The sequence below is a fragment of the Callithrix jacchus genome, chromosome 8, assembly GCF_049354715.1.
Source record: "Callithrix jacchus isolate 240 chromosome 8, calJac240_pri, whole genome shotgun sequence".
Taxonomy (NCBI): Eukaryota; Metazoa; Chordata; class Mammalia; order Primates; family Cebidae; genus Callithrix; species Callithrix jacchus.
In genome coordinates, this window is record NC_133509.1 from 43728814 (window position 1) to 43746633 (window position 17820).

Genomic DNA, 17820 nt, shown 5'->3' on the forward strand with positions numbered 1-17820 from the left:
GGGGAATACAGATCAAGGAAGAAGATTTTAAGGATGATAAAAGTGGGAATAATCCAGAGGAGAAATTCCTGAAATGCATCTCTACCACTGCTCTGGTAGGGTTTTGATTCTGGCAACAGAAAGGACTCTGATACTAAATAGGTACAAGGAGACACTGTCAGTTTGAGGGCCCTGCTGAGGAACCAGGAAATAACTGCTGACTGGAGTTTGCTCTGATGGTAAATAAGGCAGATGGGGTGGAAAGGCAGCAATGTAAGTGACGTGTGCATAAAAAGAAATATATTCACTTGATAAACCCTCAATGTGTTTAGTAATAAATGGCTAGGAAGATGCAAATATAATTTGCATCATCTTTATGAGAAAACACTGAATCTGCTCAACTGGAATCAGACTATTGTACAGTCTCTAAATCAGTTTTACTAGAATGAGATAATTCCAGTCTTTAATTTCTCCATTATTTTACATTTATGTTTTTCATAAAATAAATGGTTTTAGGACCATGTCATCCCCAATTTCAATTCCTTTTACATTTTCACAACTTTGGGCAAATCCTGAGATACATCTTCAAGTATCATAAATAAGAATTTATTATTCTAACCTCCTGAAAAAAATGTTACTTTTTCCACTTTAGTAAAATAAAATACATACTTACTCGGAATAGTATTTCTTCATTCCACTTTGGATTCAAACTCTAAAAAATAATAAACATAGAATAACATTTTTGTAATGTAAAAATAAGTACATTAAAAACTTTTTGAATATTGCTAAGTCTAACCTTTTTAATGGTTTTTGTTTGCACACTTGTAAGAACTCCATTCATTGGGTCATACAATGTCACTCTCACATAAGGATCACTGTTAAAGAAAAAAGAAAATTTTTAATTATTGCTTACCCCAACCTCAGATTACCCAAACTATAAAATTTACAGTTTTCCTTGTTAATTATATCTATGATGATTTCTTACATTTAAAAGTCAAGATTCTTAGGCAGGTAAGCAATTAAAGTAATTTTTGTATCTCTTGTTAAAAACCTGAAGTACCACGTTAGCGAAAGACACAAACAATTAGAAAGAAAACCTTTTAATCATAGGCCTAATGATTAAAACCTTTCTAGATTTTTAAAATTTGTTTGATTTTTTTATTACATTCTTTCTTCTTTTGAGTTAAGATGGTTAATTCATGATTATAAGACTGGTTTTGTAAGACCTCAGGTTATCTCATGGGTGTAAACTCTTCTTATAAATTAAAGGCAAACTGCTTTCACTTAAAAAAAAGTAACTACAGGCAGAGCACGGTGGCTGACGCCTGTAGTACCAGCAGTTAGGGAGGCTAAGGCAGGCGGATCGCAAGGTCAAGAGATCAAGACCAACTGGCCAACATGGTGAAATCCTGTTTCTACTAAAAGTACAAAAATTAGCTAGGTGTAGTGGCACTTGCTTGTAGTTCCAGCTACTCAGGAGGCTGAGGCAGAAGAATTGCTTGAACCCAGGGGGCAGAGGCTGCAGTGAGCCAAGATCGCACCACTGCACTCCAGCCTGGCTACAGAGCAAGACTCCTTCACAAAAACAAGAACAAAAATTATATGTTAAATATACCACTTCTTCTTTTTGGCATCTGTAAGCAATAAACTGCTGTTATTTCATGTGTCTTGTTGAGTTACCTCTTGTCTCACCTGACTGATAAATTCAACCCTAACTTCTTTGTCAGGATTCTCCTAGAGAGTGGCTAACTGCTATTTCAGTAGAAATAAGCTGAACACAGGTCAGACAAGAGCCACAAGGGTATCTGCCAGGATATGCAAGTTATATGACAGGAACACCTGGACATGAGTCAGGCACTTAGGCATGAGGGCACCTGCCAGGATAAAGACATACTGTGAAAGGCACACTGTAAACATCTGCATCCAAATTCATAGAGTCTCATCAGGGCAGGGCTAGAGTTTACAGCCACTCTCATGGAAGAGACTTCAAGACCAAATTAGAAAAAAAAATACAACAGCAGCTTTGCAACACTCTGTAACAGAGGACTCTGAAGGAGAGGACCCAGTTAAACAATGTAAGAACTTCTGAACCATGGAAATTATGAAACAATAAATGTATGTTCTTCTAAGCAACTATGTTTGTGATAATATTATCATGCATCAATAAAGGAATATAGCCCATATATGGTCTATGCTGGTGAATGTACCATGCACACTTGATAAGAAAGTGATTAGAAATAGTGTTCTTAGGTAAAAGTTGTTCCTAATATTGTTCAAATGTATGTTTTTGTTGATTTTTTTTATTTAGTTGTTTTATCAACTGCTGAAAGAGAAGTGTTAATGTCTCCAACTATGACTGTGGGATTTAAAAAAATCTCTCCTTTAATTCTGTCAAATTTTGATTCATGTTTTTCTAAGTTCTTTTAGCAGGAACACACATTTACGATTGCTATATATTCCTGACTGAGTTCATTTTTATCGTCATGAAATGTTTGAATATTTTTGCATTGAAATCTGTTTTATCAGATATTAATATATCCACTTCAGTCTATTTATGCTCACTGTTTGCATGGCATATCTTTCTGTGTCCACTTTCCTTCAACTTAGCTATGTCTTTATATTTTAAGTGTATCTTGTAAGATAGTATATAGTTGGGTCTTTTTAAAAAAATTTATCCTAACAATTCCTGCCTCCTATTTATTTTAATCCATTAATGTTTCATGTAATTATTGATATAACCGGATTTAGGTTTACCAGGTTTATTGTTTATTTTCCATGGCCCTGCCCTTTCCCTTTTGTTTTTTTTTTTTTTTTTGGTGACAGTTTTGCTCTTGTCATGCAGGCTGGAGTGCAGTGGCATGATGTTGGCTCACTGCAGCCTCTACCTCCTGTGTTCAAGTGATTCTCCTGCCTCAGCCTCCCAAATAGCTGGGATTACAGGTGCCTGCCACCAAGCCCAGCTAATTTTTGTACTTTTTTTTAAAAATTTTTTATTGCATTTTAGGTTTGGGGGTACATGTGCAGAACATGCAAGACAGTTGCATAGGTTAATTTTTGTATTTTTAGTAGAGATGGGGTTTCACAAAGTTGGCCAGGCCACTCTTGAACTCCTGACCTCAAGTAATCACCTGCCTCTGCCTCCCAAAGTGCTGAGATTACAGGTGTGAGCCACTGCACCCAGCCTCTTTTACATTTTTTGATCATTTGTTTCTCCTTTTTTGGCTTTTTTTTTCTTAAATGGAGTTTTGCTCTTTTGCCCAGGCTACAGTGCAATGGTGTGATCTTGGCTCAATGCAACCTCTGCCTCCTGGGTTCAAGTGATTCTCCTGCCTCAGCCTCCTGAGAAGCTGGGATTATAGGCATGAGACACCACACCTGGCTAATTTTGAATTTTTTTTTTTTTTTTTTTTAGATGAAGTTTTGCTCTTGTTACCCAGGCTGGAGTGCAATGGCATGAACTTGGCTAACTGCAACCTCCACCTCCTGGGTTCAGGCAATTCTCCTGCTTCAGCCTCCTGAGTAGCTGGGATTACAGGCATGTGCCACCATGCCCAGCTAATTTTTTTGTATTTTTAGTAGAGACGGGGTTTCACCATATTGACCAGGATGGTCTTGACCTCTTGACCTCGTGATCCACCCACCTTGGCCTCCCAAAATGCTGGGATTACAGGCGTGAGCCACCATGCCCGGCCCTAATTTTGAATTTTAAGTAGAGATGGGGTTTCACCATGTTGGCCAGGCTGGTCTCAAACTCCTGACCTCAGGTGATCCATCTGCCTCAGCCTCCCAAAGTGCTGGGATTACAGGTGTGAACCACCAGGCCTGGCCTCTTTAATTTTTTTTAATCATTTTTTCCTCCTTTTCTGTTTTTTTCTTTAACTTTTAATTTTTTTTTTTTTTTTTTGAGACAGGGTCTCACTCTGTCACCTAGGCTGGAATTCAGTGGTATAATCACAGCTCATTGCAGCCTTGATCTCCTGGGGTCAAGTGATCCTTCCACCTCAGTGTCCTATGTAGCTGGGACCACAGGTGCATACAACCACACCTGGCTAATTTTTTGACTTTTTGTAGAGATGGGGTCCCACTTTGTTGCCTAGGCTGGTCTTGAACCCTTGGGCTCAAGTTCCTGACTTTTAATTTAGTTTTTTAAGGATTTCATTTTAAAATCTACTGTTTTTTATCTGTAATTCTTTGCATTTTTTTATTGGTTTATCTGGATATTACAAAATACATCATTAATTTTTATTCCACTTAGTACTGTACCATTCTACTATATAGGTCCATAACTCATACTGGCTCCATCCTTTATGTTATAGTTGTTATAAGTATTCCATTAACATACAACATAAATCCTACCAAACAATGTTGTTAGCTGGGATTTCAACAGGCATATGTCTTATTTTAAACAGGTATGATGATAAAAGCTAAACATGTTTTCTATATTCCCAGATATTTACTATTTTTGATGTTCTTTATTCCTGAGGACTTGAGTGTCCATCTGGTTTCAATTTTCTTCAGCTAAAAGAACTTTAAGATATCTTACAAAGAAGGTCTGCCAACAATGAATTCTCTAGTTGTCTTTTTTTTAGAAAATGTCATTTTTTCATCTTCCTTAAAAAAATTTTTCACTGTTATAAAATTATGGATTGACGGTTGTTATTTTATTATCCGATATTTTTCCTGTCTCCATTGTTTTTGGTAAGAAATCAGTAATTGAGAGACCGACTCAAGATGGCGTGGTGAGAACAACCCAGGATTGAAGCTCTTAGTGAACGCGTGGAGGGTGAGTCAGGGCCGCATTTCCAGATGGATCTTTGTTGCCCAGAGAACGGGGAAATTCCCAGGTATAAAAGAGATGTGGGATGCCAGCGAAGCGGTTTAAGCTGGTGCAGCCAGAGGCTGGTGCAGCCAGTGGCTGGCGCTGCAGCGCAGCGGCACTCCACAGCGCTCCGTACAAAGTGCACTGGTCTGGGTGCCCTGTTGAACCAGCAATCTGAGACTTGAGAGGGCAGATTGGCATATCCATCTAATTGAACGGGACTCGGACACTGAGCCAGGCTAGGAGATACCAGGGAAATGGCACTTGGGCCAGGGCAGTGGGACAAACAAAACGGCGATTCCAAACGCTCCAGGTGGAGAGTTTCACTGCGGGCACAGCTGAACCCAGGATGGTGAAGCTCGGTGGGGGAAGGGCGTTTGCCATTACCGAGGCAACCCACCCCTACTGAGGTACACTCCCATTGCTGACGCAGCCTGCCGTGGCCAAGGCAACCCACCACAACAAAGAGACTCCCCCCAGGGCATAGCCTGAGGCAGCAGGGTGGAGACCGCAGCAGCAGGACAGAGCCTGCAGCAACAGGGTGGACCTCACACCAGGAGGGCGGAGCCTTGGCAGGCAAATAGTGACTAGACTGCCTCCTAGCTGGGCAGGACAGCGCAACGGACACATAAAGAAAACCCCAATCCCCCGAGACAGAGCATCTGAGAAAAAAAGGTTTTTTTAATGAGCTCTGCTGCAGCAGAATTAAATGTAGCAGCCTAACAGCCCTGAATGAACAACAGAGCTCACAGATCAGCACTTGAGCTCCTATAAAGTACAGACTGTCTCCTCAAGCAGCTCCCTGACCCCTCTATATCCAGAAGACTGACATTTGGCAGGCATCATTCTGGGACAAAGATAGCAGAAAAAGAAACTGGTAGCATCCCTCACTGTTCCACAGCCGCTATAGGTGTACCCCAGACAAGCAGGGCCTGGAGTGGACCTCAGCAGTCCTACAGTGGAGGGGCTAGACTGGTAGAAGGAAAATCAAGTAACAGAAATACTTCATCATCACAATCTGGGCGTCCACTCAGAGACCCAATTGAAAAGTCAGCAACTACTCAGACGACAGGTGGATAAATACACAAAGATGGGAAGAAGCCAGCGCAAAAAGGAGGAAAACACCTGAAACCAGAACACTGCGACTCCTACAAAGGACCAAAACTCCTCACCAGCAATGGAACAAAGCTGGAGAGAGAATGACGGTGACGAAATGACGAAATTAGACTTCAGAAGGTGGATAATGAGAAATTTTTGTGAGCTAAAAGAACATGTTTTAAATCAATGCAAAGAAACGAAGAACCTTGAGAAAAGATTTTAAAAAAAGATTCGAGGAAATTATAACAAGAATGGATAACTTAGAGAGGAATATGAATGAACTGAAGGAGCTGAAAAACACAATACGAGAACTTCGCGAAGCATGCACAAGTTTCAACAGCCGAATTGACCAAGCAGAAGAAAGAATATCAGAAGTCGAAGATCAACTGAATGAAATAAAACGAGAAACCAAGATTAGAGAAAAAGCACAAAAAGGAATGAACAAACTCTCCAAGAAATGTGGGACTATGTGAAGAGACCTAACCTGCGTTTGATAGGTGTACCAGAATGTGACGAAGAGAATGAATACAAGCTGGAAAATACTCTTCAGGATATTATCCAGGAAAATTTTCCCCACCTAGCAAGGCAGGCCAACAGTGAAGTCCAGGAAATAAAAGAACACCTCAAAGATATTCCGCAAGAAGAGCAACCCCAAGGCACATAATCGTCAGATTCACCAGGGTTGAAATAAAGGAGAAAATAATAAGGGCAGCCAGAGAGAAAAGTTGGGTCACCCAAAAAGGGAAGCCCATCAGACTCACAGCAGATCTCTCGGCAGAAACTCTACAAGCCAGAAGAGAGTGGGGGCCAATATTCAACATCCTTAAAGAAAAGAACTTTCAACCCAGAATTTCATATCCAGCCAAACTGAGCTTCAGAAGTGAAGGAAAAATAAAATCCTTTGCCAACAAGCAAGTACTCAGAGATTTTGTCACCACCAGGCCTGCTTTACAAGAGCTCCTGAAAGAGGCACTACACATAGAAAGGAACAACCAGTACCAGCCATTCCAAAATCACACTAAATGCTAAAAAGCATCAACGTAATGAAGAATCTATATCAACTAACGGGCAAAACAGCCAGCTAGCATCAAAATGGCAGTATCAAATTCACACATTACAATATTAACCCTAAATGTCAATGGACTAAATGCACCAATCAAAAGACACAGACTGGCAACTTGGATAAAAAGCCAAAACCCATCAGTGTGCTACATCCAGAAAACCCATCTCACATGCAAGGATACACAAAGGCTCAAAATAAAGGGATGGAGGAAGATTTACCAAGCAAATGGAGAGCAAAAAAAAGCAGGAGTTGCAATTCTCATCTCTGATAAAATAGAATTTAAAGCAACAAAGATCAAAAGAGACAAAGAAGGACATTACATAATGGTAAAAGGATTGATACAACAAGAAGAGCTAACGATCCTAAACATATACACAGGAGCACCCAGATACATCAGGGAAGTTCTTAATGACTTACAAAGAGACTTAGACTCCCACACAATAATAGTGGGAGACTTTAACACTCCACTGTCAATAATAGACAGATCAACCAGACAGAAAATCAACAAGGATATCCAGGGCTTGAACTCAGACCTGGAACAAGCAAACCTGATAGACATTTACAGAACTCTCCACCCCAAATCCACAGAACATACATTCTTCTCAGCACCACATCACACCTACTCTAAAACTGACCACATAATCGGAAGTAAAGCACTCCTCAGCAAATGCAAAACAACTGAAATCATAATAAACAGTCCCTCAGACCATAGTGCAATCAAGTTAGAACTCAGAATTCAGAAACCAACCCAGAATCGCACAGCTTCATGGAAACTGAACAACTGGCTCTTGAATGTTGACTGGATTAACAATGAAATGAAGGCAGAAATAAAGACGTTCTTCGAAACCAATGAAAACAAATACACAACATGCCAGAACCGCTGGGACACATTTAAAGCAGTCTCTAGAGGAAAATATATAGCAATAAGTGCCCATATGAGGAAATGGAGAGATCCAAAATTGACACCCTGTTGTCAAAACTGAAAGAGTTAGAGGAGCAAGATCAAAAAAACTCAAAACCCAGCAGAAGACAAGAAATAACTAACATCAGAGCTGAACTGAAGGAGATAGAGACATGAAAAACCCTTCAGAAAATCAATAAATCCAAGAGCTGGTTTTTTGAAAAGATCAACAAAATAGACAAACTACTAGCCAGATTGATAAAAAAGAAAAGAGGGAACAACCAAATAGATGCAATAAAAAATGACAAAGGGGAAATCACCACAGATTCCACAGAAACTCAAACCATCATCAGAGAATATTACAAACAACTCTATGCACATAAACTAGTAAACCTGGAAGAAATGGATAAATTCCCGGACTCCTGTGTCCTCCCAAGACTAAACCAGGAGGAAGCTGAAACTATGAATAGACCAATAACAAGGTCAGAAGACGAGGCAGCAATTAAGAGCCTACCACACAAAAAAGCCCAGGTCCAGATGGGTTCACAGCCGAATTCTATCAGACACTCAAAGAGGAGCTGGTACCATTCCTTCTGAAACTATTCCAAATAATCCAAAAAGAGGGAATACTTCCCAAATCATTTTATGAGACCAACATCATCCTGATACCAAAACCCGGCAGAGACCCAACAAGAAAAGATAACTTCAGGCCAATATCCATGATGAACATAGATGCAAAAATCTTCAATAAAATATTGGCAAGCCGAATGCAACAGCAAATCAAAAAACTTATCCATCATGATCAAGTAGGATTCATCCTGGAGATGCAAGTCTGGTTCAACATATGCAAGTCTATAAACGTAACTCACCACATAAAGAGTACCAAAAACAAAAACCACATGATTATCTCAATTGACACAGAGAAGGCATTCGACAATATTCAACAGCCCTTTATGCTAAAAACCCTCAATAAACTCGGTATTGACAGAACGTATCTCAAAGTAATAAAAGCTATTTATGACAAACCAACAGCCAATATCATACTGAATGGGCAAAAACTGGAAGCATTCCCTTTAAAATACGGCACTAGACAAGGATGCCCTCTTTCACCACTCCTATTCAATACAGTACTGAAAGTTCTAGCCAGAGCAATCAGGCAAGAAAAAGAAATAAAGGGCATTCAAATAGGAAAGGTGGAAGCCAAATTGTCTCTATTTGCAGACATGATAGTATACCTAGAAGACCCCATCACCTCAGCCCAAAAACTCCTGAAACTGATAAGCAACTTCAGCAAAGTCTCAGGATATAAAATCAATGTGCAAAAATCACAAGCATTCCTCTACACCAATAACAGACTTAAAGAAAGCCAAATCAAGAACGAACTGCCATTCACAATTGCTACAAAAAGAATAAAATACCTAGAAATACAACTCACAAGGAATGTAAGGGACCTCTTCAAGGAAAACTACAAACCACTGCTCAACGAAATAAGAGAGGACACAAACAGATGGAGAAACATTCCATGTTCATGGTTAGGAAGAATCAATATAGTGAAAATGGCTATACTGCCCAAAGTAATTTACAGAATCAACACTATCCCCATCAAGCTACCATTGACTTTCTTCACAGAACTGGAGAAAACCACCATGAACTTCATATGGAACCAAAAGAGAGCCCGCATAGCCAAGTCAATTCTAAGCAAAAAGAACACAGCGGGGGGCATCACACTACCGGATTTCAAATTATACTACAAGGCTACAGTAATCCAAACAGCATGGTACTGGTACCAAAACAGAGATATAGACCAATGGAACAGAACAGAGGCATCGAAGGCAACACAACATATCTACAACGATACAATCTTTGATAAACCTGACAAAAACAAGCAATGGGGAAAGGATTCCCTGTTTAATAAATGGTGTTGGGAAAACTGGCTAGCCATGTGCAGAGAGCAGAAACTGGACCCCTTCCTGACACCTTACACTAAAATTAACTCCAAATGGATTAAAGACTTAAACATAAGACCTGGAACCATAAAAACCCTAGAAGAAAATCTAGGCAAAACCATCCAGGACATAGGAGTAGGCAAGGACTTCATGAACAAAACACCAAAAGCATTGGCAACAAAAGCCAAAATAGATAAAAGGGACCTAATGAAACTCCACAGCTTCTGCACGGCAAAAGAAACAGTCACTAGAGTGAATCAGCAACCAACAGAATGGGAAAAAATTTTTGCAGTTTACCCATCTGACAAAGGGCTGATATCCAGAATTTACAAAGAACTCAAACAGATTTACAGGAAAAAAACAAACAAGCCCATTCAAAAATGGGCAAAGGATATGAACAGACACTTTACAAAAGAAGACATATATGAGGGCAACAATCATATGAAAAAATGCTCATCATCACTGGTCATCAGAGAGATGCAAATCAAAACCACATTGAGATACTATCTCACGCCAGTTGGAATGGCGATCATTAAAAAATCTGGAGACAACAGATGCTGGAGAGGATGTGGAGAAAAAGGAACACTTTTACACTGTTGGTGGGAGTGTAAATTAGTTCAACCATTGTGGAAGACAGTGTGGCGATTCCTCAAGGCCTTAGAAATAGAAATTCCATTTGAGCCAGCAATCCCATTACTGGTTATATATCCAAAGGACTATAAATCATTCTACTATAAGGACACATGCACATGAATGTTCACTGCAGCATTGTTTACGATAGCAAAGACCTGGAACCAACCCAAATGCCCATCGATGATAGACTGGATTGGGAAAATGTGGCACATATAAACCATGGAATATTATGCAGCAATCAGAAATGATGAGTTCATGTTGTTTGTAGGGACATGGACGAATCTGGAGAACATCATTCTCAGCAAACTGAAACAAGAACAGAAAATGAAATACCACATATTCTCACTCATAGGCGGGTGATGAAAAATGAGAACACATGGACACAGGGAGAGGAGTTCTAAACACTGTGGTCTATTGGGGGGCAAAGGGGAAGGCCAGCAGGGGGCGGGGAGCTGGGGAGGGATAGCCTGGGGTGAAATGCCAAATGTGGGTTAAGGGGAAAAAGGAAGCAAAACACACTGCCATGTGTGTACCTATGCAACTGTCTTGCATGTTCTGCACATGTACCCCCAAATCTAAAATGCAATAAAAAATTAAAAAAAAAAAGAAATCAGTAATTAATTGAACTGCAGTTCCCCCATGTGTAAAGTGTCATATTTTCCTCTTTTGTCAAGATTTTTCTCTTTATTCTTGGCTTTCAACAGTTTGACTATTATGCACCTCATTGTGTTTTTAGCATTTATCCTACTTCGTGTTTTTTAATACTATATGAATTTAATCAAATTTGAAAAAAAAAAAAACTTGGCCGGGTTTTTCTTCAAAACATATTTTGCCTTGTTCTTTCCATCCCCTTTCTGACTGTAAGATATTATCTAATGATACCCATGTTAGACTGTTGGATGTTATCTAACAAATGCCCAAGGCTCTGTTCTTCTGTTTGTTTTTTTCTTTTGTTTACCTCCAATCTTTGTCTCTTTCCTCTCTCTCATCTTCTAGCTAGGTAACAATTTCTACTGATCTATCTTTAAGTTCAGTTTTAATCTTTCCTCTTCTCCATTTGGCTGACAAATCCACCCAACAATTTTAACTTCAAATGCTGTATTTTTCAATTCTAGAATTTTCTTTTTTTATGGTTTCCATTTCATTTCCTATTTTTAAAAATTTATTGTAGACATATTTTATTTTCTCTACTGAAAAATGCATTCTATTTTTCTGGTTCTTTTTAGATAAGTAATTTTGCATTATATCCTAGACATACATTATAAATGTTAAGTTTCGAAGACTGAATTTTGCTGTTTGTATGTGTGTGTATGTATGGGTGTGTGTGTTTGCCTCTTTTATCATTGCTATGATTTGGATATTTGTACCCTCCAAACTGCATTTTGAATTTTGATTCCCAATGTGGGAATATTGAAAGATGCATCTTGGTTGGAGGAATCTGGGTCATGGGAGCAAATCCCTCCTGAATAGGTTAATGACCTCCCTTGGGAGTAAGTGAGTTCTCATTCTATTTGTTCCTATTTGTCAAAAAGAGGCTGGCACATCTTCCCCTTACTTCCTCTCTTGCCATGTGATTTCTTTGTGTACGCAAGTTCCCCTTTCCCTTCCTGCCATGACTTTAAGCAGCCTGAGGCCCTCACTAGATGTAAAACCCCAATCTTAAACTTTCCACTCACCAAATCAATCTCTTTTCTTTATAAACCACACAGTCTCAGGAATTCTGTTACAGCAACACTAAACAGACTAAGACAATCATGCAATTAATTATCTTGTTTACTCAAGAGCCACAAATCCTGTTTTTGTTTGTTTTCTGAGACAGGGTCTCGCTTTGTCACCCAAACTGGAGTACAGTGGCACAATCTTGGCTCACTGCAGCCTCAACCACCCAGGCTCAAGCAATCTTCCTCAGTCCCCCAAGTAGCTGGAAGTACAGGTATATGCCACCATACCCAGTTGATTTTTTAATTTTTTGTAGAGATGAGGTTGCATCATATTGCCCAGGCTGGTCTCAAACACCTGAGCTCAAGCAATCCATCTGCCTCAGTCTCCCAAACCCTGTTTCTTAGGCTTTGTTAAAAGCTTTTGCCTTTAGCTGAGTTGCTGAGCTCTTCAGCTCTCTCCCTTCTAGAATCCTTACCACTGCCATGTTTTCTTCAGACTCAGAAATTCAGCAATCACCAATTGGAAATACAATTATTCTACTTTCCACAACAATTTGCCAATACTATTTGATATTTATTTATTTATTTATTTATTTTCTTGAGATGGAGGCTCGTTATGTTGTCCAGGCTGGAGTGCAGAGGCACAATCTCGGCTCAGTGCAACCTCCGCCTCCCGGGTTCAAGTGATTTCTGGCTAATTTTTGTATTTTTAGTAGAGACAGGGTTTCACATGTTGGCCAGGCTTGTCTGGAACTCCTGACCTTGAGTGGCCCACCTCCCTCAGCCTCCCGAAATGCTAGGATTACAGGCGTGAGACACCACACCCAGACCTATTTGATTTTTAATTGAATCAAAGATTGGATTCTGCTACTTTCCCAGGCCGTGAAGACTACAATTTTTCCATGTTCTGATTCTACCTGTCCTCAGACCAATTTATAGTAACAGGAACTCAGTACAATTCCCTTCTTCCAAACATGAACTTCCCACCAGAATCTGCCTGTTCTGTTCGCTTTCCACTGCCTTCAGCTTGCTGCTTTTTGTACTAAGTCTAGAGTTTAGGGTTGTCATCTGCTAAAGAATTAGTCTGTTAGAATTTTACAAATTTCCAGAAGCAGAGTTCAATAATGTATTCTATAATAATTGCTATCATTTGTACTTCTGCCTAATTTCACAAATTTAGTAATTCAGACACCAAGAGATTTAATAAACCAGCAATTGGAAATATTATTGTTATACTTTCCACAACAATTTACTAATACTATTTGATTTTTAATTTAACTAAAGTTTAGAAAAAAATTAATTAACAAATGCAAAGTTTTAAAATTATAAGCCACATTGATATACTTACCTAGCTCCCAATATATCCTTCTTGGCAAGGCCTATTCCAGCTATAACTTTTACTCTCACGATTCGCGAATTTTCCTAAAATACAAAAATTTGGATTTAATTTTTATGTACTTGTAAGTTAACTAAGACACGATCTTCTAAAAAATACGTATCAAATAAAGTAATTAGGATATTAAAATTAATTGAAGAATGTTTCAATAATTAGTTTGGTTAAAAGTTACATAGGAAAAAAGAAAATTATTTGTAGATGACCTGATTATTTACAAAGATAAGCAAAAACTTGAGTCAAATTATTACACTAAATAAGAATTTATCACTGTGTCCAAGAAAATCCAAAGCCAAAGTATTGCAACTAATATGAATTTCCAATTATTGCTATATACATATACAAAAGTGAAAGTTCATCATCATTTGGTTTTTGGGGTTTTTTTTTTTAAGATAGAGTCTCACTCTGTTGTCCAGGCTGAAGTGCACTGGTGTGATCTTAGCTCACTACAACCTCCGCCTCCTGGGTTCAAGTGATTCTCATGCCTCAACCTCCCAAGTAGCGGGTATTACAGGCATGTACCACCATGCCTGGCTAATTTATCTGTTTTTAGTAGAGACGGACTTTCATCATTGGCCAAGCTGGTCTTGAACTCCTGTCCTCAGGTGATCTGCCCACTTCAGCCTCCCAAAGTGTTGGGATTACAGGCATGAGACACTGCACCCAGCCCATAATTATTTATAATAACTACGTAGAAAAGGTTATTTTAAAAATCCCATTCAACAGACAAGAGAGTATATAACAATGTGTGGATATTGTAATATATCAAATATTAAATATATTTGATATGATGGCATGGAGGTTTTATAAAGAGGGTCTTAGATTTAAGAGATACAAACTGTAGGTTTAAGGATAAAGTAGCATAAAGCTTGCAACTTATTTTCAAACAACTTAGCAAATAAAAAATTGAACATGATCATGCTGTGTCTTTGTGTGTATAAATACAAATAAAGAATAAGCAAAATGTTACCAATTTGTGGATTTAGTTCTTGAGTATTCAGGTGTATACTGTACTACTTAAACTATTCTTTTAACTGTTCTGTAGGTTTAAAATTGTTCAATATAAAAAGTTAAGAAAATATTATAAAACATTATGCATACTTTTTAAAAAATTCATGTTACAAAACTGTTAGAAATAAAATAAGAAATATAAAAACCTCCATAGATAACATTATAAAATATTGCCAGGCATGGTGGCACACACCTATAATCACAGCATTTTGGGAGGCCAAGGTGAGAGACTCACTTGAGCCCAGGAGTTTGAGACCAGTCTGGGCAATATAACAAGACCCCATCCCTCCAAAAAATTAAGCCAGCCATGGTGACTTGTGTCTGTAATCTCAGCTACTAGGGAAGTTGAGGCAGGAGGATTGTCTGAACCTAGGAATTTGAGTTTATAGTGAGCTATGAACACCACTGCACTCCAGCATGGGTGACAGAGCAAGATCCTATAAAAATTTATAAAATATTGAAGAACATAAACAAGACTTCAATAAATGGAGAAAAATGCTGTGTTTATGTGTGAAAATATTTAATATTATATTTTTTCTCCAAAGTAATCTATAAATTTAATATAGTTCCAACTGCTTCTTCAAAATTTTTCATGGATATTTACAAATAATTCCAAAATTCATACAGAAGAGTAAAAATGAGTAAAGAAGTAAACAATAACATTCAATCACTCTCTTATACTAAAATATAAAACCAAATCCATATAAAGTATAAAAGTAAAAGCTTTTTAAAACATTCATTTAAAATTTTAGAGTAGTTCTGTATCATTTGGAATGATTAAAAAAATAGAAACACTAACAGCAAAAATTATTAAATTCCACAATAATAAAATTATATTCCTTTAGTATGAGAAAAAAATATCATGTGCAAAATGAAAAAAATAAGGGGATATTTTAGATACTTCTTCCTGTAGATATATCTAAAATATATACAGGATAGAAGTATCTAAAATATATATCATTGAGACAAATGATAATTACCCAGAATATGTGAAGAACTCCTAAAAATCCATATGTAAAATACAATTAACCAAGTATAAGATATCATATAGAATGGCTAAGAAATATATGAAAAGATAATCTCACCAGTCAGCAGAAAGAACTCTAATGCACTGTAGGTGGGAATGTAAATTGATGGATCATTCTAAAGAGATGCTTGACATGCTTACTAAAGTTCTAAAACAAAAACCCGGGAACTCCATTTTTAGATGTTTCCCTAGATAAATGTACATCTACATACACAAGGACTTAAGTACAACGGTATTTACAGGAGCATTACTTAAGATCGACAAATGTGGAAAAGGAGGTGGAGCAAGATGGCCCATTCAAACCCTCTAGTGACAGTCTCCACCAAGGAACATCAAATTGAACAACTTTTCAAACAAGAAAGCACCTTCTTAAGAACTAAAAATCAAGTGACTGATCACAGTACTTAGTTTTAACATCATATCAAGGAAAGAGGCACTGAAGAGGGTAGGAAAGACAGTCTTGAACTGCCTACATCGCCCCTCCCACATACCCCGGCAGTGCAGTGTGGCAGCTAAAAGAGAATCTACGCCTTTGGAGAAGGAAGAGCAAAGTGAATGTGGGACTTTGCATTGGAACTCAGTGCTGCCCTGTCACAGTGGAAGGCAACACAGGGCAAAAGTCATCTGGCACCCATGGAAGTAGAATTTTGACCAGCCTCAGACAGAAGAGAATCATCCATCCCAGTAGTTTGAGGCTGAATTTGGGCAAGCCTTGTCCCTGTAGGCTAAAGCATTCCAAGATCCTAAATAAACTTAAAAGGCAGTCTAGACCAGAAGCACTGCAGTCCCTGAGCAAGTCCTGGTACTGTGCTGGGCTTGGAGCCAGTAGACTTGGGATGCACATGAACCAGTGAGACACCAGTCAGGGTGGCCAAGGGTATGCTTGTCACCCCTCCTCCAACTTCAGACAGTTCAGTTCATAGCTCTAGAAGGAGAGAGAATAGAGAAGACTATTTTCTGCAACTTAGATACCAGCACAGCCACAACAAAATAAAGCAGCAACCAGAGTCCTGATCCCCGATTCTAGGTCCTAGCTCCCAGACATTTCTAGACCCATCCTGGGCCAGAGGGGTATCCGCCACCCTGAAGGAAAGGACCTAGTCCTGACAGATTTCACTACCTGCTGACTAAAGAGCTCTTGAGCCTTGAATAAAACTCAGGGGTAGCCAGGCAGCAGTTGCCACAAGCCTTGGGCAAGACTCAGTATTATGCTGGCTTTGGGTGTGATCCAACACATTCCCAGGTGTGGTGGCCACAGGGAAAGACTCCTGCTTGAGGAATGGAGAAGGATAAGTAAAAAAAAAGATTGTCTTGCAACTCGGGCACCAGCTCAGCCACAGTAAAAAAAAAGCACCAATCAGACTCCTGAAGTCATTGATTCCTGGCCTTAGCTCCAAGAAGGCATTTCTAGACACACTTTGGGCCAGAGGGAAACCAACTGTCGTAAAGGGAGAGACCCAGGCCTGGGAGGACTCACCACCTACTGATTAAAGAGACCCTGGGCCCTTAATAAATATCAGCAGTAGCCAGACTGTAGTGGCCACTAGTCTGCGGCAGTGGTAGCCATGGGCAGACTCTGCTTGAGGAAATCAAAGGGAACAGTAAAAAGGACTTTGTCTTGCAACCTGGTTACCATGACAGCCCCAGTAAAATAAGCACCAAGCAGATTCCTAAAGTGCCTAATCCCAGGCCCCAATTCCTTGACATCATTTCTAGACCCACGCTGCACCAGAAGGGAATCTACTGCACTGACGGTAAAGACCTGTTCCTGGCAAATTCATCTCCTGCTGACTGAAGAGCCCTTGGGTATTAAACAAACACAAGCAATAGCCAGGAAATAGTTACCACAAGCCTTGAGCAATATCCGGTACTGTGTTGGCTTCAGGTGTGACCCAACACAGTCCCAGTGGTAGTGCCCACAAGGGTCCTTGTGTCACCCTTCTGCCAACTTCAAGCAGCTCAGAACACAGAGAGAGACAGAAACACTCCATTTCTTTGGGGGAGAGTAAGGGAAGAACAAGAGTCTCTGCCTGGTAATCTAGGAAATTCTCCCAGATCTTACCCAAGACCAGCAAGGTGGTACCTCTATGAGTCTACAAGAGTCATAACATTACTGGGCTTGGGGTGCCCATTAATATGCTCACATACAGCTTCAGTGACCAAAGACTTGGATAAGTACATTAAATTCCCTTTGAATATTTGGAAAGCCTTCTCAAGAAGGATGGGTACAAATCAGCCCAGTCTGAAGATTAGAATAAATGCCTAACTCTTTAATGTTCAGACATTAAT

The 17820-nt window shown here is 39.1% G+C and overlaps 1 protein-coding gene across 3 annotated transcripts in view; it reads right to left on the minus strand.

The window, feature by feature from the left end:
- Nucleotides 1–17820, minus strand: part of NEDD4 (NEDD4 E3 ubiquitin protein ligase) — a 167600-nt gene that overhangs the window by 120814 nt on the left and 28966 nt on the right. For all 3 annotated transcript variants that reach the window (XM_078335970.1, XM_078335971.1, XM_002753498.8), the window contains exons 2-4: nucleotides 13449–13522; nucleotides 776–854; nucleotides 653–691 (exon numbers count right to left, since the gene is read on the minus strand). In XM_078335970.1, coding sequence (XP_078192096.1) covers nucleotides 653–691; nucleotides 776–854; nucleotides 13449–13522 — 192 coding nt within the window. The remainder of the gene's footprint in view (nucleotides 1–652; nucleotides 692–775; nucleotides 855–13448; nucleotides 13523–17820) is intronic.